Source organism: Bos indicus, chromosome 11, assembly GCF_029378745.1.
Source record: "Bos indicus isolate NIAB-ARS_2022 breed Sahiwal x Tharparkar chromosome 11, NIAB-ARS_B.indTharparkar_mat_pri_1.0, whole genome shotgun sequence".
Classification (NCBI taxonomy): Eukaryota; Metazoa; Chordata; class Mammalia; order Artiodactyla; family Bovidae; genus Bos; species Bos indicus.
Window position 1 is genome coordinate 106,815,882 of NC_091770.1, and position 24,560 is coordinate 106,840,441.

Genomic DNA, 24,560 nt, shown 5'->3' on the forward strand with positions numbered 1-24,560 from the left:
TGGCTTTCAACCAGCATCCTGAAAGGACAGTCTTTTCAACAAGTGGTGGTGGAACAACTAGAGACACGTTAAGTGAAACAAACCAACCAACTCCCCCAACCCTTACTTTAAGAACTTTTATTCTTCAACTTTTCTTTAGGCCAATTAAATTAGAACTCATTTACCATTTTGGCAATATTATTAAAACAAACAAACAAAAGACACACACTGAGACAGATACATCGAGACAGACAGACAGAAATCTCATAGTTTTCCACTTGACATTTAAAAGGTCTCTTTGACCACCCCCTCCCCCCACCCATTTTTTTGAAGTTCTAATTTGCCCAAGGCTGAGGTCTCAGGCAAAGTGGGCTGTGTATTTCAGGGACACGAAAAGGGTTAACTTCAAGCTTTTCCCTAGGCAGTCTTTTTAACAAACTTGTTGTTTTTAATTGCATATGCAAAAAGAACTGGTTCTGCAATTTCCAAGAAAAATTTTTTTCAGTTTAACCAATTTTCTCCAGAGTCTAAAGAATATCATGGCCATCCTGTGTCCTAAAGTCACCTTTCCTTTCTGTAGTCATAGTTTTATATCTAAATTATAGGCCAAATGGTGCTCAAATTGACTCTGCTATCAGGGGCAGATCAGCTGATACAAATCTTGGATTGTACCTCTGGTTGGGAGGTCTTTGTCCCATGAGAAGGATCTGAAGGGTTAAGGGAATTTGCAGGAGTGGGGGAAGCTTGGTCCTTCCCCACCCTGAGAAACAGGAGTAGTTACAAGGGAATTCTTTAGGATGTTCAGGGGTGGGGGAAGCTTGGTTCTCTCCCCACCTGAGAGATAAGCATAGTTAGAAGGGGAGCTTCAGAATGTTAGGAGAGCTTTTGATCCTTCAGGCTTTTGAATATAGGAGAAAGACCTGGACCAAAGGGAACCTCAGAATCCTCTCCAAGAGATCATGTGGGCATGAAAGGTCGAGTAGGGGTCGTCTAGGAAACCTGATGGAGAGAGACAGAGGGGGACAGGAGACAGGGAGGCAACAGGGAGACATGCGGCATGGGTCCCTGAGACCCGGATTCCGACTGAGGGCCCCGAAGGACTGAAAGTAAGGAGATTCTGAGTTCTCTCACTGCTTTGGGCAAAAGCTAGTGTGCCTTTCAGAGGCCATTTTTGGGGTTCCCCACAGCACAGGAGTGTGGCTGTGAGGAGTTACCTCATGTCCAAGGTCAGGGGCGGCAGCTGAGAGGAGCTACCTCACATCCGAGGTAAGGAGCAGCAGCTGTGCTTTGCTGGAGCTGCCATGAAGAGATACCCCACGTCCAAGGTAAGAGAAACCCAAGTAAGATGGCAGGCACTGAGATAGGGCACCAGAGGGCAGACAGATGGAAACCACAATCACAGACAGTTAGCCAATGTGATCACATGGACCACAGCTTGTCTAACTCAATGAAACTAAGCCATGCCCGGTGGGGCCACCCAAGATGGACGGGTCATGGTGGAGAGGTCTAACAGAATGTGGTCCACTGGAGAAGGGAATGGCAAACCACTCAGGATTCTTGCCTTGAGGACGCCATGAACAGCATGAAAAGGCAAAAAGATAGGACACTGAAAGATGAACTCACCAGGTGCCCAATATGCTACTGGAGATGAGTGGAGGAATAACTCCGGAAAGAATGAAGGGATGGAGCCAAAGCAAAAACAACACCCAGTTGTGGATGGGAATGGTCTTAGAAGCAAGGTTTGATGCTGTAAAGAGCAATATTGCATAGGAACCTGGAATGTTAGGTCCATGACTCAAGGTACATTGGAAGTGGTCAAACAGGAGATGGCAAGAGTGAACATCGAGTTGGACTATAAAGAAAGCTGAGCACCGAAGAATTGCTGCTTTTGAACTGTGGTGTTGGAGAAGACTCTTGAGACTCCCTTGGACTGCAAGGAGATCCAACCAGTCCATTCTAAAGGAGGTCAGTCCTGGGTGTTCATTGGAAGGACCGATGTTGAAGCTGAAATTCCAATACTTTGGCCACCTGATGTGAAAAGCCCCTGATGCTGGGAGAGATTGAGGGCAGGAAGAGAAGGGGACAACAGAGGATGAGATGGTTGGATGACATCACCAACTCAATGGACATGAGTTTGAGTAAGCTCCGGGAGTTGGTAATGGGCAGGGAGGCCTGGCGTGCTGTAGTCCATGGGGTCACAAAGAGTTGGACACGACTGAGCGACTGAACTGAACTGAGTTTATATTTGGGCCAGGCCTTTTGCAGGGCTAAATTTTCCAGTTTCTGAGAATGTAGCCAATGGGTGAGTCTAAGAGAGGCTCCCAGGACGTACCAGAGCTCACTCTTAGCCTATCTGCCATAAAATGGGCTACTGAGAGTCACCGGCTGACAGAAAGGCGTCCCTTTTGTCCCATTGATCTCCTCATGTGACTAATGCACGCAAATGGCCGAGGGACCCAACAGTTTCGCCTGACAGTGAGAGGTGATCCATAAGAACTGTGCAGCTAGGGCACCGAATGACCTGGGCAGAGATAGATTCCACACTTTTCACAAGGGCATGGGGAACATTCTCCAAATTGACCATATGTTAGGCCAGAAAATAAGTCTACTATCAGTGCAGTTCAGTTCAGTTGCTCAGTCGTGTCCAACTCTTTGTGACCCCATGAATTGCAGCATGCCAGGCCTCCCTGTCCATCACCAACTCCCAGAATTCACTCAGACTCACGTCCATCGAGTTGGTGATACCATCCAGCCATCTCATCCTCTGTCGTCACCTTCTCCTGCCCCCAATCCCTCCAATAGACTCAAATCATACAAAGGAACGTTTTCCTGTCACAATGCAATGAAACAAAAATTAATAGTAGAAGGAAAAGTGGGAAAATCCACTTTTATGTGAAGATTAAACACACTCTTAAATAACCAGCAGGCTAAAAAATAATAATAAAAAGGAACTTAGAAAATACCTGAAGACAAATCAAAATATAAATGGAACATGCCAACATGTATGGGATTCTGCAAAAACATCACCAACAATGAAATGTAAAGCTGTGAATGCAAACATTAAAAAGAAAGCTCAAATAAGCGACCATCTTTACACCTAGGCAGAAAAGGGAGAGCAAACCAAACTCAAAGCTAGAAAAAGGAATGAAAATAGTAAATATTGGCTCTCAGATAAATATACAGAAGAGGAAAACCAAAGAAATCAATTTTAAACAAAAGTTACTTCAAACAGGTCAACAGAAGTAACAAATCTTTAGCTATACCGACTAAGAAAAAAGACAACTAAAATCAGTAACAAATAGGAAACATAACTACTGATATCAGAAAGTAGCACAGCAAGGGAGAACTCTGAGCAGCTGAGCGCTGTAAGATTGGATAACCTGATGAAATTCTGTTATTTAAGCCTCAGTCTGTGGTATTCTATTCTGGCAACCCTAGCAAACTAGCACAGCTTTATCCTCTTTCTTGCAAATAAAAGTTATGAAAACAGTGCCCAAACCCACAAAGTATATAAAGTATCCTAAAGGAGGAAAAAAGAAAAGGATGAACTACCTAGGGTGTTGAGAAAAATCTTTTTCTTTGTTTCTTACCAAAGTTAAAATAAGAACGTCAAAACCAACTGAAAAGACTCATGAATAGACATTTTAGAGAAGCCAAACAACAACCGTGGTAGGACAACCAGAAAGTCATTCAGTTGGTAAAAACAGTAAAATAATATAGTAAAATAAAAACAGTAAAATGCATTTTATTTGGAGGTTTTAAAAAAATTCAATTTATTGAAAATTCCAAAGAGGTTATAATACAGGTACATGATTCAAGATACTGAAAATATGCTTTGCCTTAATCTGTGCCTCCTGTCATTTAGCCTGTGTGTCCAGGGCCATCTGGCCTCCATAGGTAATATTTTGTTTCTTACAGGTCCTTCTAGAGTTCCTTGTAAGCAAACCTGAAAATATATTTCTCCTTCATGCTCCAATTCAAAACACAAATAGTGGTATATTAAGCATGGTGTTTTGTTACATGTTGCTTTTATTTATTTGACAATGCCTTGGAAGTTGTCCTCTATCAGGACATAATTTCCTGCAGAGCAGTGCACTGAGTGGATGATGTAGTAGTATAATCCTTCTTGGCCATCCACATTGGGATGAACACTGATATGCAGCAATCTGTTTATATTACAAATAATGCTACAATGGAGAACTGACCTGTGCTCCTCTGCTGCTAGCAAGTGTAGGATATATTTCTAAAGGATTTGTAACCTGGAGTATTTGTAACTGAGAGAACATTTGATAAGATGCTACCACTAAGATCCTTCTGAGCCATCAGTGAGCCTTTGTCTTTAAACTGCAGCTTCTCTATCACACAACTCCCCCACCTGTGTTTAAAACTGCTTTCCAATGCTTTCTAACCTTCAGAAACCCTCTACAGTCTTTCCTATCATCAGCACTGCCCTTTATTCTCAGTGCAGTTACAACCTCACTGGGTATGTACCTGTTGTCTCCACTCTCCTCTGGGTCCATCACACTCAACTCACTGCTTTAGAGCTGGAGCCAACATGGCCAGATAACTCCTTGAGTGTAGAGAAATGGGTCATGGATGATCTGAGCCAGGGAGCCTGGTGCCCAGGAGAGAGGGAGTGTCCATAAGGGGTGTAACTGGGGAGAAGGAAAGGTATATTAGGTTTGATCCATGGTAATTTTTCAGGTGAAGTTTCTACAGAGCCCAGACATGGGAGCAGGAATCTTGGTTGGAGAATTTGTGCTTGGGAATTTGTACCCAAATAGCACAGCTAAGATGGGAGGCGGGGACTCCAAAGGGAACAGCATGTGAGTGAGTCTGCTGTGAACCTGCTGTGAGTGCCAGGGAGAGACACACACGGGGACAGGATGCAGCAGAGAGGCAGGAAGGCAACAGCAGGCATTCCAAAAGGAAGGGGAGAGTGTCATGGCAATAAGGACATGCCACAGAAGCATGTGCCACAGAAGGGTGGCGGTAAATGGAAAAGGGATCAGAAGTCATTCATAAGTCCTGGCAAGTTGCTTCATGAGAGGCTAAGGGCAGAATCAGACCATAGGATACAATGAAAAACAGATAAAATCAGTAGGTAAAACCCATTCATGTTCAAATCGAGATTTTGTTAAAATGCTGTTTTAAGGAACATAAAAATACAGTCTCAGATGGGAGGACGTTGAAGTTTAGGTGATGGCTGACAGAATGACTCCCTGCCTAGAAGAGATGCCATCAGCAACAGTTCTGTGCAGAGTCGGGCAGAGAGCCCATGACACCGGCGGACAGATGTGATGGGAGACACGTGTGGAAAAGGCTGGTGACTGGAGGGCTTCGGGGAAGAGGGAATCTTGCAGACTACATGTGCCACTGTGTAGATAACATCAAGGGGGAGCTATTTGGGTCTTAGGAATTACTTAACCTGAAAAAAATTACTTAAACTGAATTTTAAATTGGCACCATGTAAAGTGCAATGGCTTCCCTGGTGGTTCAGGTGGTGAAGAATCTGCCTGCAATGCGGGAGGCACGGGTTTGATCCCTGGGTCAGGATGATCCCCTGGAGAAGAAAATGGCAACCCACTCCAGTTTTCTTGCCTGGAGAATTCCATGCACAGAGGAGCCTGGCGGGCTATAGTCCATGGGAAAGCATAGTAGGAATAAACCCAGCAACGTGAGGAAGTGTGCTGTGTGCCGGGTTTTTCACCAGGACAAAGCCTGCCAGCTTGGATCAACCCCTTTTGTCTCTGAACTTTACTTGTATTTTAGTGTCTTTCTCTTTTATAATTTAAAAGTCACATTCCTTAAACTTTCCAAGCAGTTTTCCTGGTAGGCTTTCTCCCATGGAAGTAGGATTTCTAGGCATGGGTTCTATGTTTCCTTTCCACATAAGCTTCATAAAAAGCCCAACATTTTTTTGAGGTAAAAATTGCAAACTGTAGAAATAAATTTATTTTGGTCCATACTGGGCAAGACTGCAAAAATTGCTCCTCAGTCTCCTGAGTTTAAAATAGGCTCTCTGGTACCATCAAGGTTCCTGCTGATCTCAGATCCTGTGATCTTGCTGGTGCCTTGACTACTGCATGCACTCTGTCTGACTGCCAGGGCCCTGCGTCATCCATCTGTGTGGGCACGTGGCATCAATGTGCTCTATTTATGGAGAAGTATTCAGAGCAGGATCAAATCCCGGGATGAGGGACTGGCAGCACTGAGCTAGCACTGACTCCGCCCCCCGCCCCGCCCCCTTTCCGTCACCACGTGTGCGCTCACTCACGTTAACTCAGCCCCGATGTGTTTCCACCCTCCAAGTTGGTGCCCATCTCAGGACCCTTGTCCCTGCTCTTCCCTCTCCTAGAATGCCATTGTCCTAGAGCTTAAAGTGGCTGCTGTTTTCTGCTCACCTGGATGGCAGCTCAGATATTAACCTCTCGGATGGGCATTCTTGGACCAGCCTGTCTAATGCTGGTGTTTCCCCTTTACCATCCCTCGTGATCCTGATGTTTTCCATCAGTGTTGTTTAGTCACTAAGTCATGTCTGACTCCTGCGACCCCAGGGACTGCAGCCTGCCAGGCTCCTCTATCCCTGGGATTTCCCAGGGAGGAATCCTGGAGTGGGTTGCCATTTTCTTCTCCAGGGGATTTTCCTGACCCAGAGATTGAACCCATGTCTCCTGCTTGGCAGGTGGATTCTTTACCACTGAGTCACCTGGAAAGCTCAGTTTTTTCTTTATAATGCTAATCAAAACTTTCCCCCAATTAAAATTTTTATTTATGAGTCTGTGTACTCCAGAAAATCACATGAGGTCAGGGTCCCTATCTGTTCATTTATTAACGTGTCTCCAGTGATTACAATTCTCAATTGATAAGTATTTATTGAGTAATGAATACAAGAGCCTTAAGGTCCCTTTAATTCAAATTCATGGATTAGAAATGAGACGTGAGCTGCCAGGTGTCACACAGGTGGTCACCTCAAGCCAATCCAGAGATAGTGAACTGCACACTTTAGAGCAGAATGAACTGCTAGTGACTGAAAAAGAAGATGGACACTGGGATTCCGGTGAAAAACATTCTCCACAATATAAACCGTGGGAAATTTAGTGTGACTTATTAGACCAACAGATCTTATGAAAACAGGAGCAAAAATGGCCTCAATGACTTGATATACCTGAAGGATTCAAACTCAGAGACTCCTAAGGCCTTACCCAGGATTTATTGGCATAAAGGTCTTCGGGGGGGGGGGGGGGGGGAGCCATCTAAGTGTGTCTCCTGATATTTCATTTTAACATGTTCATGAGCAAAACAACAAATACAAAACAAAAGACACCTTCAAGCCAGTGTGGTTAGGCGATTTAAAATTATTGATTCAAAAGTACAATTTTCTCTTAAAATGAAATGTGATTTCTGCTTCTAAATACAAGAAGGAGTGTCTGGACTTCCTCACCTACTACTGGTAATTAGAAAGCTGAACAAAATCCATGAAATGAACCCTGAGTCAGAATCCTTGGCCAGAGACAACCTGGAAACCAACCCCATCACCATAAAACCTGAGACTGCAGGTCACGTGGTGAGAAGTCCCCTGGGCTTCCTCGCCCTGCTGCTGTCCTCCTGCCTGCCCTTCCCAATCAAGTCTCTTGCTTTGTCAGCACGTGTGAGCCCACTCTAGGGCCCTGGGAAGGGTTCCCCTTCCTGCAACGATAAGAGCAACAGCGTCTAGACTTCCTCACCTACTATTAGGAATTAGAAAGCTGAACAAAATAGGAAATGGTTCTCAGAACCTGAACAGCAGGCAGTGTTAGGGTTCCAGGAATAGGTTCCTTGAGTGAAGGTGAACACACACATCAACCTGATGACTCCGCAGCTGTCTGTCTTCAGGGGGTTTTCACGCTGCAGCTGCAGGCAGAGGAGCCATAAACATTCTGGCAAAAATCTGAATTGAGAACACTGGTGATCTGGGAGGCCACGGAGGCTATACCCTGTGTGGCAGGGCATCAAAGAGGAGGGAGATACTCAGAGAAAATGTTCCACAACTGCTTAATGATCCCTTTAAGTCTTTATTGAATATCAATATGAGGACACACAGGTGAGATTCCATAATGAACAAAAACACAAAAACATAAAACATTGGTCTCACAAGCAAAAAACCAATTTCTTCTACATTAAAATTTTTTCAAAATATGGCAATTAAATGAAGGCTAGTGTGCAGTACTAGAGAGAAGGAGATGGCAACCCACTCTGGTGTTCTTGCCTGGAGAATCCCAGGGACGGGGGAGCCCGCTGGGCTGCCATCTCTGGGGTTGCACAGAGTCGGATACGACTGAAGCTACTTAGCAGCAGTAGCAGTGTGTAGTACACACATACATAAATGGATAAGTTTGTAGAAAGCAATTTTTTTAAAGATGTCAACAAACCTCTTGTCATTCTAATTTTAGAATTCTAAAAAAGTGAAAAAAGTAATGTGGCAATATGTCTTTGCATACAAAAGGCATTCGAATAGCTTTAGTATTCTTTTAAATTTTTTTTAATTGGTGGAAATTGTTTTACCATTTTGTGTTGGTTTCTGCCATACAACAATACAAATTAGCCAATAATTATATATATATATGTATATATATTTATATCTCTCGCTTCTTGAGCTTCTTTCCCCTCCTTCAATAGCTTTAGTTTTAAGATGGAAAAGTTATCAGGAGCCCAACATTTAATGTCTAAATACTAAAGAAATCGTTAACAATGTCACACATGTTCCTAACTCAATATTATCCTTCCATTATGATGTTTTTGAAGATTTAAAAATACAGATCAGTGAGTGCATTGAGCAGCTACTATTTGCATTGCAAGGGGTCAGCCAGCACCACTTGCGTTAGGCTGAGACTAGGACACTTAAGTGGAGAAGGCAATGGCGACCCACTCCAGTACTCTTGCCTGAAAAATCCCAGGGATGGTGGAGCCTGGTGGGCTGCAGTCCACGGGGTAGCTAAGAGTCGGACACGACTGAGCGACTTCATTTTCACTCTTCACTTTCATGCACTGGAGAAGGACATGGCAACCCACTCCAGTGTTCTTGCCTGGAGACTCCCAGGGACGGGGGAGCCTGGTGGGCTGCAGTCTATTGGGTCGAAGAGTCGGACATGACGGGAGCGACTTAGCAGCAGCAGCAGCAGGACGCTTGAGTGGTAGCAAAACAGGAAGGCACATTGTGCTCAGAGCTTGTGATGTAGAGAAGTTGGAGGCAGGCTGACAGGAACAGGGGTGCCCACGGGATTGCTTAGAGGAACATATTCCCGCCGATTTGTTTCTAATGGAAAGGATAAATGAGGAAACAGTCACTGACCAAGACCGGACTTTGAGGCCTAGTGCTGAAGACTTTGGGGGTCTGGGTTTCCACAGTGGTTGCTGCGGGGCAGGGGGCAGGGCCTCGTGGGTTGTAGAGCATTTCCTCTGCTTTTAAACAAATATTTAGATATACTGAAACTCTTTGGTCATCTTCAACTGAGCAGTTAGCTATTTTGTGGGTGAATTTTATTAATTACAGACAACGATAATAGTAATTTTTATTATAGATTTCTATATTTCCCATCTACTAAAACCTACACTATTACAAATTGTAGCGCATCAAAGTTGTCTGGCCATCTGGTCGACCTGTCGGCGGTGCTCGCCTGACTACAACCAAACATGAACACAAATCCGGATCGCAGGGCAGAGAAGGCACAGCACCACCACTCCGCACTCGTTTCTCTTCCCTAAGCGTTCTCCCATCCGCGCGTGTTCAGACGACCTTCCAGGACTACACACCGCGCCAGGCTCGCGTCTCCTTGGTACCCTCAGCGGAGGGCCCGGGCCGTTTTCTGGATCTCAAACATTTGGCGCCTCTGACCACCGAGCCTGTGCAGGACTAAAGCCGCGCATTGGGCCACCTCCTTGCTCGCCCACCGCGTTCCCTGTTGTCAGCCGTGGCGAGGGACTCGGGTGTGGTCCACACAACTTTCGAGCCCGTAAGGGGAACAGAAGACTACAGGCGGCCCCCGCGAAGACGCAGCAGGGCCTCCGACGAACGCAGAGCTTGACACGACAGCGGCCGTCGGAGAGCAGCTCCCCCGCCGCCCAGCCCTGGTGCGGACCTGGGCCCCCAGGCGTTCAGGACGTGGGGTTGGGAGAGCCCAGCCTGGGGATCGCGGTGCCGCTGGGAGGGTCGGGCGCGCAGCCCAGCGCCGCCTTGTTCCGCGTGTCCGGTCAGGCTCCACTCCAGGGGACGATGCCCGGGATCCAGGGACGGCCGGCGTGAACTCTGCGCCGTCCGCCAACGTAGACACACGGCTACTCCCAGCCGAGGCGGGAAAACAAAAATGCTGATCCAGGACACCGCGCGGGGCACTTTACTCTCCTGGCTGCGAGCCGTACCCCAGGCGGCCCCGCGGGCGGAGGAAACGTCCGGATCGCCGTCTAGCTTCTAAAGACACGGCCCGTGCTCGCCACGCAAGCCTGACCGTTCAAGAGGGAGCAGGACGCGTCCAGGCCCGGAGACGGGGCCCAGGCGCGCCCGCCAACGAGCCCTGCGAGCCCATACTCGGCCGGTCTGGCCAAGCACCAGAGCCTGGAGCGTGGGGACCCCGGAGGGAGACGAAGGCCCCTAACGGTGATCCAGGAGTTTGGCCCACGAGCCACAGGCACTCCGGCGCTGCAGACCCTTTCTCTGCTCGCTCCGAGGCCCCGCGGATGGAAGACCGCGAGGAGATGCTGGTCGACCAGAGCGAGCGCAACCCACCTTTCAAGGCCGCAGCGCCAGGCCGCTTCACGAAAACCTGCAGATCCAATCTTCAGCAGGAGCAGGCATGCTCAGGTCTCCGCAGCACCATGGTTATTGCCACCAGTGGTGCCGGCCTCTGGAGCTCTGCGCCGTATTCTCCGGCTGAGTCTCAGCCCTTAGGAAGGTCGCCGAAGGAAAGGAACGCTCTGAAAGCGGCCGCCAGGGGCGCCCGACAACCGGTTCGAGTGTCCCCGGGACGAGTCGCCGGCAGGCGGCAGCTGCGCCGAACGCCCGAGCCCGCCCGGGGCCTCTGCCTCGGAGGGGGCTCCCCGCTCGGGACAGCGCGACGCGGCGTCGCGGAGCGGCCCAGGCGGCAGACGAGGGCGGGCGGAGAGCGGAAGGCCGCGGCGGAGAGGCCCTCCCCGGGAGACTGCAGGGCCGCAGGCCAACCTGAGCAAGGGAGATTCTGCAGGGGGCTGGGCTGTGTGAACTGTGAGCTGAAACAGCGAAAGGAAAACAGAAAGCAAGCAAGCACGGAAGACATCTTATTCTGTCATTTCAGAGTTGAGATGTTACTCAAGTATAAAAATACAAGGCTCAGAAGCCATAAAGGAAACGACTGAAAACTTGACTATGTAATTGGCCTTTTAGTCTTTACCAAGCAAAGGCAGGTGACAAGAAATGGGTGTGAGAACGTTTGTGCGACTACATGTATATTAAGAACGTTGGTATCAGGATTACATAATAACAGAATGTAGAAAACACGGCAAGGGACCAGTTAAGTAAATTGGTTTATTGCTGTTGTTTAAATGAGTTAGATCCATAGGTATTGACTTGGAAAGATGTCGATGGCAAACTGTCAAATGAAAACACAAAGTTTTAGCACTTACTACTGGAAGTGATTTTTTAAAAATGAAGCGGAAAAATGAAGAGTTAGAATAGCTAAAGCGATTTTAAAGAGCAAGAATCAAGTCTTCCCTATAGCCTGGTGTCTGGACAGAAAGATGTGCCAGAAACAAAGATGGGCCACACTACGTGCTTCTCTGCTCCCTCCTACTATAGTCTTGGGAAGGCAGCTGGCATCTCAGCCCCTGCACCTCTCTGCTCCACTAACACTCAGAGCCCCTACAGGCAATCAGAACTCTGACTCTGCAGGCCTGGGGTCCCTATGTCCACAGTCTCTTCCTTCATGTCAGGGGCCTCGAGCAATTCACTTGGTTTGCCCAATCACCCATGCCCAGAGCTGCTGGCTCTAACATACACCTGTGCAGTCCTTCTCTCCATAAGCTTTGAGCTGATATCCCAAGGGAAGACCGTTCCCCTCACAAAACAGGTATGAACCACGGGAACAACCGGAAGTTTGCACCTGGACCCATTATACAAACTGTGTGTGCACACTCAACTCCCAAAGACACTACCCTTTTCACTGTGCTGTTTGCATGGCATGGCCATTGCTTACTAGAAGCATCCAGACTCACTTATGTGGCAGGAAGAAATACTAAGTACACACACACGTGCGCGCACACACACACGCACGCACACACACCCATGTACAAACATAGAGGCACACACACACCCCAGGAGCTAATCTGGACTCCTGCTAGGGCTGGCAGTGGTGGGAGCAGAAAAGACATCATTGTTGCTGCTTCTCGGGTCCTCTGCGCTGGCAGACCCTGGTTGCTTTGCTGACTTCACTGTGGGGAGTGAGGGCTTGGAGCGCCCTAGTCTGCAGTTTGCTGTCCAGCGCCCTGTGCTTTATTCAGTCCACTCTACCCTCTCTCCTCAATGCACAGTCACTGTTAAAAATAAGAATGGACACACATTGATTTCAATTTTCAAACTTGAACAAAGTTTAAGAACAGAGAGAAATTGGGTTATTGTGAAGAAGGCAGTGAGGAAATTTTATTTATCTTTTTTGCAGCTACCAAAATGTTCAAATATAGTCTATAAAAGCTTAATATTTTTTAAAACTAAGAAAAGTAAATAATCCCTCCTTACTCCTGCTTGCCCATCACCACCTCTGCCCCAGCTTCTGTCACACTGGGCTCACCTGATGACACGCCTGTTCTCCTGGTTTGGAGACTTCTTTCACACTCATCACTGTCCTCTATGCTCACTACACACCTGAGGCCACTGTAGCCATCCACATGGTAAATCAGGGGATTTTTCTCTAGTGAGCCTGAGGGTTGTATTTTTTTTTTTCTTCTAATAGAAACCTCTCCCATCTGTCCTCTAAAGTCACAACCTTTATGGATCCTGTAACAAGTGGGTGTGAATGACAGAAAGAGGGTGTTTCCATATCAGTCTCTGAGCTGCCATATGCCTAACAGAGTGGTGGATGTTACTGGCATTAATATTTCCTGGGTGGTGTTAGAAGATCCAGGCCGAAAGGAGAAACCGGACAATTTGGCAAGACACAGATCAAACCAGGAGCCAGAGCAAGTCCCTCTCATTGTTTCAAGGTCGAGAACTCAGCCATCACTGTGCTCCTCTGCATCCTCATGCAGGACGGTTGAAACTGACCAGATGAAGCTGAGGAGATGGAAAGAAGTCATGAGATCCAAGCCTCTAGAGCCCTGCTAGATACTCCAGGCATGAGTCCCCAACCACTCACCTGGGTGTGACCCCTCCTACCAAACCACAGGCATGCAGAGATATGGGGAACCCTCCTCTCTGGGGTCAAAGCACTATGGGCTACTCGCCACATAAACAACGTAGTAATATTTCCATTTTACACAGAAAAAAAAAATGAAAGTCATGAGCTGTTATACTCTGATTAGACCTACTTGTTCAGAGTTATTTAATGAATATTCCATTCCTATGATTTACACCAAATCCCAGGAAACCCTCACAGTGATCAGTTGGGGAATCTTGACTCCATAGAACAACCACTCTCAAACATTTCCATAACTAATTCTTGATCAAATGCATCAGGCTTTGTTCTCCAATACCCAGTGAAGTCCTTTAGAGTCCCCACCCTTCCTGCTGTGCCCTTCCCTGACCCTCTGGATGCAAGTGCCTTCAGTCATCTTGAGTCCTCCCCATGTGGGAATCAGGCAACTTTGGAGCCCTAACCTTACTTCTGTCATGGCCTCAGATATGTGGCCAAGCCACTGTGAACCTTTTCAGTGGTGGGTGAAGCAACCTAAGGGGTCATGTCTTGGCGGAAGATCAGGCACTCTGGTCGCATAGATAAGCTCTTAAACCCCCTTGCACAGGAAAGAAGTGGGAGCACATACATCATGAGTCCCCTGGTGGGTGTCACAGTCCCACAGGGCAGACATGCTCATCAAATGCAGAGGAAGTTTACTTTGGATAAAATGTAGTTGACACCTTCAGAGGCATGGTGAAATACTACATGGATTTCTGTCCTACTAAATATTATTGGCAGAAACATTCTTCAATTCATAATTTTTGTATAGGAAGGTCTTTGTCTCTAAGGAAGGAAAATTAAAATAATTACTTTCTTCATCGAACAAATTTGTGTGCTCACTCAAAATATATTCTGACATTTAGTTGACACTCTCCATCTTCTTCAAAGATAAGAAATATAATCATTTGTTTCATTTCACCCTGCTCATCTCCAGGTTTCCCATTTTCCTAGAAGGGTGTGCCTCCTCTGAGTACAAGTCCCACCTACTCTCTTGTCTTCAAAAGAGAGCTTAAGCCTCAGTCATAAGTTCAGCCTTTGAAATAATTACATCAGATGACCTAGTGGCCCCGGGAGAATGAGAAGCTGTCCCCAGTGTGGTGAGAAACCTTGGGTTCCCTCCCCAACTCATCTGCCAAGTCTCCACCGCTCAGGGCTATTGTCCTAAATGACATCTGTGGGCAGCAGCTGATGTGAAAGAGAAGAGTGTGTCCAGAGGCCCAGCACCGCCCCATTCTGTCCCCAGCAGCTCTAATTCTGGGTCTGGTTTCTGGTTTCTTTTTTTTTTTTTTTTTACCACGAGTGCTCTTTCCAGCCATCCTAGGACTTCCTTTAGAGTAGTTCTTTAAAGATCCCCAACCACCATTGACCACTGCTATACTTCCCTCCTGAAACTAAATTCAGTTCTTTCAGAAAGATTGAGTCCGGGGACTTCCCTGGACGTGCAGTGGTTAAGAATCCACCTGCCAATGCAGGGGACACAGGTTTGATCTCTGGTCTGGGAAGATCCCACAAGCCACAGAGCAACGAAGCCTGTGCACCCAGACCACTGAAGCGTGCGCACCCTGGAGCGGGTGCTCCACAGCAAGGGAAGCCACCACGGTGAGAAGCCAGGCGCCGCAGTAGAGGAGCCTCTGCAGGTCACACTGCAGACAGCGGGTGTGCGGCAGTGATGGCCCAGTGCAGCCAAAAGAAATCAACCAATCAGTTAAATTTTTAAAAGACAGAGTCCAGCAAAAAAAAAAAAAAGAGAGAGAGAGAATGACCTTTCACTTCTCTTTATGTTCATTCTTCTCACATTTTGTACCTGATTCTCTTAGATATTTTGGATGCTTACAAAACTCCAGGTCACAGAAAAGGAGGAATTTCCAGTGTTCAACGTCTCAGGGAACAGGTACACATCACTTGTGCTGAATAGTCCAAGGAGATGTGAGGGGAGCAATGAACCAAAACCACCAGAAAACCCCAAAAGGAGAGCAGCCCATGGACCCCGGAGCAGCTGTCTGTGGGCTCACTCTGAGGTAGCAGAAGACCCACAGGCTGGCTGGGCTTCCTGAGCCCCCAGACTGCTGGGGAAGGCTGCCATCTTTCAATGATGATTCAGACTCCCCATCAGGAAACCCAGGCCTGATCTCAGCATCTCTGACTGAGTAAATACCTTCAGGACCCACCCCAAGTCCACCCTCTCCTCCTCTCTCTCAGGCAGAATGAATCAACTGCATTCAGTGCGGGCTATGTCACAGATCATCCTGGGGTGCTAAGACCAGGGCTGGCCACATAACTCACCACCCGGGGATTCTCGGGGTCATAAGAACTTACCTACTTCCTCATTCAGGGTGAGGAACAGCAGTGGCTGTCACAGGCAGGACATCCCAATATGGCAAAGGGACAGGCAGAGTCAAGGTGGAACGAGAGGAGGCTGTCTGTGTGGGAAGCTGACCAGGGCAGCATGGCCAGCCCCTCTATTCAGGGACAGGCGGGAGCCCTTGTCACCAGAAGCAAATACGAATCAGCCAGGGTCCAGGGCTGTGACTCACAGCAGGTAATGACATCAGCTTCTTGGTCCCTGTACTAGGTGGGCACTTGTGAATCTGGGATGGCCAAGGAGAGCCAAGCCAGGTGGAAGATTGGCCCATGGAGCCTGCAGACCTTGATACCCACTGGGCGGAACACAGAGAGAAATGCTGACTGGTCAATAACTCTCAGTGAGGGGAGGGCGGGAAGCTTTGGCCTGAGTCTCATTCCTAGGACCTACCTACAAGGTTAAAGACTGACCTGACCTTTACTAGATTCTTTTTAACAGAAGCCCAGGGTTCCTACTATACCCAGTTTCTAATGGGCCAAGGTGAAGATGGAAGAAAATGTTAGCATCATTCCTTCATCATTCATTTGTAAATTCATCCAATATTTACTGGACATTTTTATCACTAGTGATAAAGAACAAAATCTCCCTTTGAGAAGCTCATTCTCTGCTGGTAATACAGAAAGTAACCCCCATCACAGGGCAGTGGACAGTCCACTCACTCTGCCCAGGAGTCTGGGGGCCCTGACAGTCCAACAGGGCAGAGGAGGTTCAGGTGAGTCTTTAAAAGTGAGACTTTTTTACCTGGAGGTGGAGGCAGCTCATGTGAAGAATGGGAACATTTGTGAAAATGAACCTCATTCCCCCCTTCTCCTCTCAGGTGCTGGACCACATGGCACCCCAGGCTGTTCTTTGAAATCCCCACACCCCCTCAGTCATAGAGCATTTCCCTTCTCTCTGATTCCCCTGAAACACACTTCTCTTCCAGCGACAGACATCTCATTCCTTCACTGGCTTCAGGCCTTTACTTAAATGCTCCCTCCAGGGGGAGAGATCCCACACCTCACATGGAGGGCATCAGCGCCATCCTTCTCTTCCACTTGTCCTGCTCTCTCTCTCTCTCTCTCTTATTTCTTGCATCTCTGACAGCCTCTAGGGATGGGGCTGTGGGTGAAGGGAGATGTGGGGAGAGGGTAGGGTGCTATCTTCTCTCCACAGGCTTTGCTGGAGAAGAAGCTGTTTTTCTTCAGAGACAAGGCATGAATATAAACTGCAGGTAAGTTGAAACTTAAATTGAAGGTATTAATAAATTAAACATTAAGTGTGAAAGACAAAAAACATGAAACCTTTTGGAGCATACCTAACAGAATGCTATTATGATGTCTGGGGGATGAAGAACTTCTTTAAAAAGCCAAACAAACGGGTAAGCAAAAGATGGATAAATATGATCATGTTTCAAGTAACAACTGCTGCTCATCAGAAGACATCACAAAATGAGGAAAGCAAAAGCCAGGGAGGGGAAGTGACATGTGCAACAAGTGTAAAGATCTTTCACCAACAAATACTTTTTTAAAGTAGATGTCAAAAACACGTTAACAGGCATTGCATGGAAGGTGAAACATGGAAGTCCAACGAACATTTAAAATGTGATCAATTTCAGTTGTGATAAATTAAATTAAATTTGTGATAGATTACTTTGATAATAATGTGGTGGTGGTTTCGTCACTAAGTTGTGTCTGACTCTTTGTGAACCCATGGACTGTAGCCTGCTAGGCTCCTCTGTCCGTGGATTTCCCAGGCAAGAATACTGGAGTGGGTTGCCATTTCCTTCTCCAGGGGATCTTCCTGACTCAGGGATGGAACCCATATCTCCTGCACTGCAGGCAGATTTATTACAGCTGAGCCTCCAGGGAAGCTCAGGAAATCTATAAAGTCAGAAACATGAAAGCAATTGCTGAGGCGATCTGAGTAGAATGGGAAGCGGACCTCCTGTGGGTCTGAGACCTAGGGACAGGACGCCTCTGCATTTGAATCATGGTCACTCTCACTTGCTCTAATCTTGGCTGGTTTTCTAAAGGTACCAAAGTCTGAGTTTTCTCAGCTGCCTCAGAACCTTGTTTCCTGAACTCAAAGGGCTCAGAGTGGGCACAGAGAAGGGCTGCTTCTCACCAACTTCTCCAAACTTGTACAGTGAAAAGTAGATTTTTAAAGTTGAGAGTAATAAGGTCTTTTGAACCAAGGGGAATGCAGAAACAGGCCAGATGGATGGAAAGAATCCAAAGCAGGACCAGAATCCAGAGGCTGCTAAGCATGATTCCCCTGTGCTCAGTATCACGAGTCATTCCCTGGGATCTGGGGGGATCGCTAGCTACCCTCACAGATGTGAAGAACTGACTCACTGGAAAAGACTCTGATGCTGGGAAAGATTGAAAGCAGGAGAAGGGGACGACAGAGGATGGGGTGGCTGGATGGCATCACCGGCTTGATGGACATGAGTAAGCTCCGGGAGTTGGTGATGGACAGGGAGGCCTGGTGTCCACAGAGTCACAGAGAGTTGGACACGACTGCGTGACTGAACTGAACTGAGCTACCCTCATCTAAGTGTCAGTACATGTCTTATCTCATGTAATTTTCCACACAGCTCTATGATGCAATAGGACTGTCATTTCTACTTTAGAAGTAAAGAAACAGGTGATTAAAGACATTAGGTGTCCTGTCCAAAATCACACAAGTAGACAGGGGTAGCGATAGGATGTGGATGTTTGTGTGACTCACAGCCAGCTCGTATTCACCCCGACTCACACAAGCACAGTTTACTTCAGGCTTGTGCACTGAGAATGCCTGGCTTCTTACCTCAGCATTTGATAACATATCGCTGCCACTTTCAGGTAGGTTTCAGAAGAGAAAGATGCAAAGCTAAGTGTCCATGGGGCATGTTGTGATATAAGGTCATTTTTTCCCCTGGTTACTCTTTCCCTCCAGTGGGACCCCCCCCCCCACCTTCCCCGGTTCTGGATGCTCATCTTTGAGGGACGGCGCTCACCTGGTGGTCAAGATGCAGGTGCAAGGCCCCAGGAGCCCCTTGTGCATCACCCTCTCTCAGCTCAGCTGTCTCCAGAGCATCTCCAGATCTAAGTAAGATCTTGAGTCCAGCCCTCCCAGCTGTTTCCCTGAGGCCCCTCTGCCCACAGTCCCTTTCTGCCCCCAGGGAGGGCCTTTCATATCTACCCACATCTTCCCTTCCCTCTTTCTCAGGAGAGTGGCTTCTGAATTGCTTTTCAGAGGATACATATTATCAAATTACCTTTCCTCATTCTAACTCCCTGATACAAAGAAATTCTTCCTACCAGTAGGGGGGCCATGTATCTTTTAAAAAGATACATTTTTTAAAGAAAACACTTTTAAATGTTAAAGAAATTCTTCCTACCAGTGGGGACCCATGTATCTTTAAAAAAGATACATTTCCCTGCCTGTATCCATTTCTTACTGCTGGTATAACAAATGAGCACAAGTTCACTTTCTCATCCATCTGGAGAAGTCCAATGTGGATCTCGCTGTGCGGACATGGAGGTGTCGGCGGGGCTGTGTTCCTTCTGGAGGATCTGGGGGTGTTCTTTCTAGGGGTCGCTGCACGGCTTGCTTGTGGGCCCAGCAGCCACTTCAGCCCCACTGTGGCTCATGTCCTCACGTCTCCTTCACCAGCTGTGACCCTCCTGACTCCCTCTCTGACTTCTGAGGACGCTTGGACTACATTGCACCCTCACCAGTAACCCAGAGGGCCTCCGGGTGTAGATCCTTTCTTTAACCACACCCACACAAGTCCCTTTTGCCATGTGAGTTAACAGTCACAGGTCCTGGGGATTAGGACCCGGATGTCTTTTGGGGGAGGGAAACTATTGGTCACACTACTCTTTCTGCACAACTTGAGAGAAAATAACTTTAAACAGTTGCAAAGTACCTTCACAACAGCTCAGAGTATAATCACCTACGAAAATATGATATACAGATAATACAACAATTGGGTCATAATGTGGATCACGATAAACAGGCCTAGAAGAATGCTTTCCTAATTTTTCACCAGCGAGAAACAAAGATCAGATTGTATTTGGGTGACACCTCTCAGGGTCATTTCCTGAAGCAGGAGGTCAGGGAGGGTGGGTGGGGTCTGCACAGACAGGGCTGAGCCTGGAGAGGTCCCTGTGAACACAGGCACAGAATCCAAGGGACAGCTAGGCCTCTGCAGGGTTCAGGCAGGAGGAGCCCAGACATTAGGGTGGGAGCTGGGTGGGCAGGATGTGGCTGCGGGTGTGGGGGTCCCTGAGACGCCGCGTCTTCTCACCACCTATTTGTGCAAGTGCCCACCCTCTCTAACTCCTAGTTCCCCCGTGATGTCCTGATCTACAGCGTCCATTCAACACAAAAGCACAGCGTGGTAACAGCAGCGTGGCAGGACTGCAGAGGGCGGTTCGGACCGCTGAGATCAAGAAGCACTTGAGAAACAGCAGCGCTGCTGAGCCCGGAGCCCCGGGAGACTCCTTCCACCCCGCCCTGTCGGTGACCCCCAGCCCCGGAGCTTCCCGCTCGGGTCCTCTTCTGGAGAGGGGCCCGGGCGCCCGCAAGTCTGAGCCTTGGGCCCCGCGACCGATCTCCGATGTGCCGCGCGCGCCCCTTCTCCCGGTCCTCCTCTCCGGGTTCCCGCAGCGGCCGGAGGGCCAGGGTCGGTCCCGGGGCGGCGAGCGGGCAGGGATGCGCGGCCCCGCCGGTGGCCGCGTGCGGGGAGAGGGCGCAGTTTCTCCCCGCGGGGCCGAGCCCGGTCGGTCGGAAGCCCTTAGCCCGGCGGAGGGGCCGCTGCGCCGCCGGCGGGGTCACCGGTTCCTCCACATCTCCGGCCTACGGGGTATCGGAACCGTCTCCGGGGCCCGGGACAGCCCCGCTCTCTCCTCGCCGCCTCCCGGCTTCTCGGGGCGCACCCGGCTCCCGGGTTCCAGCGGCGGCCAGGGGCCCGGAGCTCCTGCGGGGACTGGACCCCAGATCCCGCCCAGCACCGGGCCCTCCGTGCGCGTCGCCTGCCCCGCGGGCGCGGCTTCCCGGAGTGGCCGGCCGAGCGGCAGCCCCAGCTGGGGAGATGCAGCCGCTGGAGGCGCCGTCGGACGGGGACACGGGGCCGCCTGGGCTCCTGACTCCGCCGGCCGCCCCGTCTGCAGCCCGAGGGCCGGGGGACACCAAGCGAGGCGGCTTGGCCGTCTGCCCGCGGAGCGCAGGGGCGGCCCCGAAACTACGACTTGGGGCCAACTGCATGCGCGCCGCTTCTTTGATCCATGTCTCTGGTGTGGAAGAACCCAGATCTCCCGCCCTGGGCGGAAGAAATGTTCTTTATAAATATTTTGCAGAAGGCGTTCTTTCCCCGGCCAAAATAAGCCGATTGATGATTTGAAACGCCACCATCACCCGCACTGTTGGCAGTGAGCCTGAAGGGCAGGTCTGAGCCCGACCCCCTGTGGGTGCGCGGAGCACAGAAGACTGCCGGCCTTGGCTGGTCATCAGCCGCCAGAGAGGCAGACACTCAGGACTGGACTCCAGCTCCAGGGCTGGGGCTGGAAAGGCGGCTTCTGTCCCTCTGGGAGCCTCAGTAGGTACTGACGACTTGATGGGCGAGGAACTGTGCCCAGCAAGTAACTGCTGCTCAAAACTCGATGGGCGCCAGCGCGCAGCAGGAAAGGGGTATGGGACAGGACAGCTTCACTCCCTGCTGGAGGCTGGGGACGCATGGATGAGGTTGTTGTAGCAAAAATAGAAACGAAGTGTTTCCTCTCCTGAGAACAAGCGAAGACTAGAGAAGAAACATGACCGGTGGTCAGAGTTATTCGCTCCTAGTTTTACTTGAAGTGTTACTAACCTGTAGTGTCTGTAACCAGAAGTCCCCTAATTCTACATAGTCTTCATCCGGTACCACATTTTTGCTCTCGCTGCACCCTCTTGTAGCAAGTCACCCCTTAGAGTTTTGCTGCTGGATGTTTGATATTTCAAAGGGAGAGATTCAAGCCTGGACTTGTGTTTCCAAACAGCAGTTGCTCTAATTAATGAAGCGTTTATCAAAGGTGATGTCCATTATCACGATTGTTGGAAACAGAGTGATTACTGAATGACCACACACTTTACTGATGTGGAGTGGAAGTGCCCCAGAGCCACACACCAGGGCTGGGAGAATCTGCCCCATGACAGGCGGTGGGAGGAGATCACATTCCCATCTTACCGAGTTTACCATCCACTGAATGATCATTCTCACACAGCAGCCCAAGATTCCACATGGAATGTTGAGAGGGTAACAGATCCAGGACCTACTAAGACCTGCACTAGTCCTACAGGTGCACAGAAAAAGAGTGAACTCACTTACATGTGGCATCTTAAAAAAATGAATAAATAAAATAAAAAGCAAAGCACCAAGGTCCTCAATACAGGGTCAGCTTGGTGGCTGCAGAAGGTGGGCTGTGGGGGTGTGTGAAGTAGGTGAAGGTCGTCAAAAGGCACAAACTTCCAATTACAGAAAAATAACTCATGGGATCATAATGTGTAGCATGGCAACTGTAGCTAATAATACTATTTTAAAAAATTATTTTGTATATTTGAAAGTTGCTAAAAGAGGGGATCTACAAAGTCCTCATCACACACACACAAGATGTAACAATGTGAGATGATGGGCATGAGATGGACTCATCATGGTGATGATTTCACAGTACATACAAATATTGAGTCATTATGTTGCACATCCAAAATGAATATGAAGGGATATGTCAACTATGCATCAGTTAAAAAAAAGAAAATAGTGGAAGGACGATGTGCGCTCTCACAATTGCTGAGAAAGGTGAAGCACTGAGCTTGCCTCAGGATCTGCAGTCTCCCTTCCTCTCAGGGATGTAAAGGATACTTATGGCCTTGGACGCAGTGATGGGATAGGCCTGGGGCTCTGCATTTCTCAAAAGCTCCCAGGAAATGACAATTCCTGCAGATCCCTGGCTGCATTTGAGTAGCAAGGTGTTAAAGCTCCTGAGGGTGGAGATTAGCTGGGCTGGTTTCTAAGGGATCCAGTTACACTTATGAGTATAGCACAGGGGCTTTTTTGGTCTCCACTCCTGACAGTGTGAAATAGCTGCGGGGTGAGCCAAGGTGGTGTTTCCCTTTCAGAGAAGAGGAAAATGGCAACTTTCATCAGACTGGAAATGATGCTGTTTCATGTTCATATACCGATCTCCTCAGACAAATGGGGCCCACCAGCAAAGACCTTCAGAAATAAAGGCCAAAAGGCCATGGTGACTTTTAAAGTATTATTTTGGAGTGCTATCCACAATGAATAAACTAGATTAAAGGAAATGATTTTATGTCACAGCTCAAGTGGTTCAATTGCCTAGGAGCTTTTTTTTTTTTTAAGTTTTATCTTGAACCCTTCTTAGAAGGGTCTACAATTACATGAGGGCTTGATGGAGTGTGTCACTGCTTGTTCAAAGCTCTGGTGGCAAATAAAATATACAATGACAGGAAGGACCCTTCACTACACTTGTTAAAATATGGAAGGAACCTCCTTGGGAAGCTATAAATTATTGGTCACCATGAGGAGTAGAAAGTGAGCCTGCAGAAGACACAGCTGGGCCACAGGAGAGGAGCCTGCTGAGCTCCCGTCCCTCTCAGCCCCTCTGATAAAGGCTCTGTCTGACCCCCAGACACTCAGCCATGCCTCCCGGGGCTCACAGACCCTGAGAGGCATGGCGTGGGTCCCGGTGCTCTCCTCTGACCTGGGGGAGGAAGCGGTGGGCTCAGGAGAGACCCTGGACGTGGAGTGAGGACCCCGGCCCGAGGTGCGCCATGCGCCGAGGAACACCATCTATGCGCTCCGCTGGTGTCGGCTTCCACGTGTGTAAGACGAGCGGCCCGGCTGCTCTTGGGTGTTTCTTTATACTTCAACGGTCCTTGGGCCTCAACAAAATTGGCAGAAGTCAGAAATGTGTAATCTCAGGCATCCCTGCTGACTCAGCGGTAAAGAATCTGCCTGCCAATGCAAGAGACATAGGTTTGATCGAGAAAAATCCCACACGCTGTGGAGCAGCTAAGTCCGCGCACCACGACTATTGCTCCTGTAGAGCCCGGAGCCACAACCCCTGACGCCCGTGCCTCCCAGAGCCTGTCTCTGCAACAAGAGCGCCGGGGGCTTTCTTGGAGTGAAAGCTGCTCCCCCACAGCATGGACAGTGCCTGAGATGAGAGCCAGATGGCCCTGCAAGCCTGACGGGGGAGCCACAGCCTTCAGTCACCGTGCAGGTGAGCAGTGAGCACCTCCAGGCCTGAGAGAGTCGTGGAGAGTCGTGGGGCCTGGATTCCTGTCCTCAGGAAGCCCTGGGCCTAAGAGGGGCATCAGACAAGATGGAAGTGCCCCACCATGTGGCACATGCTCACTGAGAAAAGGCACACAGGAACAGAAGAAAGACAAGGAGTTACAAAACAGCCCGAGGGAGTCAGGAAAATCAGCAGAGCAGATGGTTTTCAAGCCAAGGTCTCGGAGGAATGCAGTTCAGCAGCCAGGAATCCAGAACCAGGGCCAGTGGTAGGTGCAACAGAGAGCAGGTTCCCCCAGAAAGACAGATGTGAAAACAGAGCGTTCATCTCACTCCTGGATGTCAAAGGTGGTGTGGACCGTGGGGTGGACGCAGGGGGTGAGGGCTGGCAGAGGAAGGGGGCAGGGGAGAGAGGGTAAAAGGCATTTAGAGCCTGGCCTGGGATGCCACTATCCTTCCTGGGAAGTGGGAGCCACTCAGATGCTGTGAGTAGAGAACACACATGTTCAGAACTGCAGTTAAAGCATATCAGTTATCACAGGGAGAAAGCGAACAGGAGGGC

The 24,560-nt window shown here is 48.8% G+C and overlaps 1 protein-coding gene across 1 annotated transcript; it reads left to right on the forward strand.

Moving 5' to 3' along the window:
* Positions 1 to 1,280: 1,280 nt before the first annotated feature.
* LOC139185969 (collagen alpha-1(I) chain-like) lies at positions 1,281 to 23,510 on the forward strand. The gene is made up of 5 exons (XM_070799851.1): positions 1,281 to 1,304; positions 9,725 to 10,208; positions 10,424 to 11,250; positions 20,080 to 20,973; positions 23,391 to 23,510. Exons 1-5 carry the CDS (start codon positions 1,281 to 1,283, stop codon positions 23,508 to 23,510), a joined length of 2,349 nt encoding a protein of 782 aa, XP_070655952.1.
* The last annotated feature ends 1,050 nt before the right edge of the window (positions 23,511 to 24,560 follow it).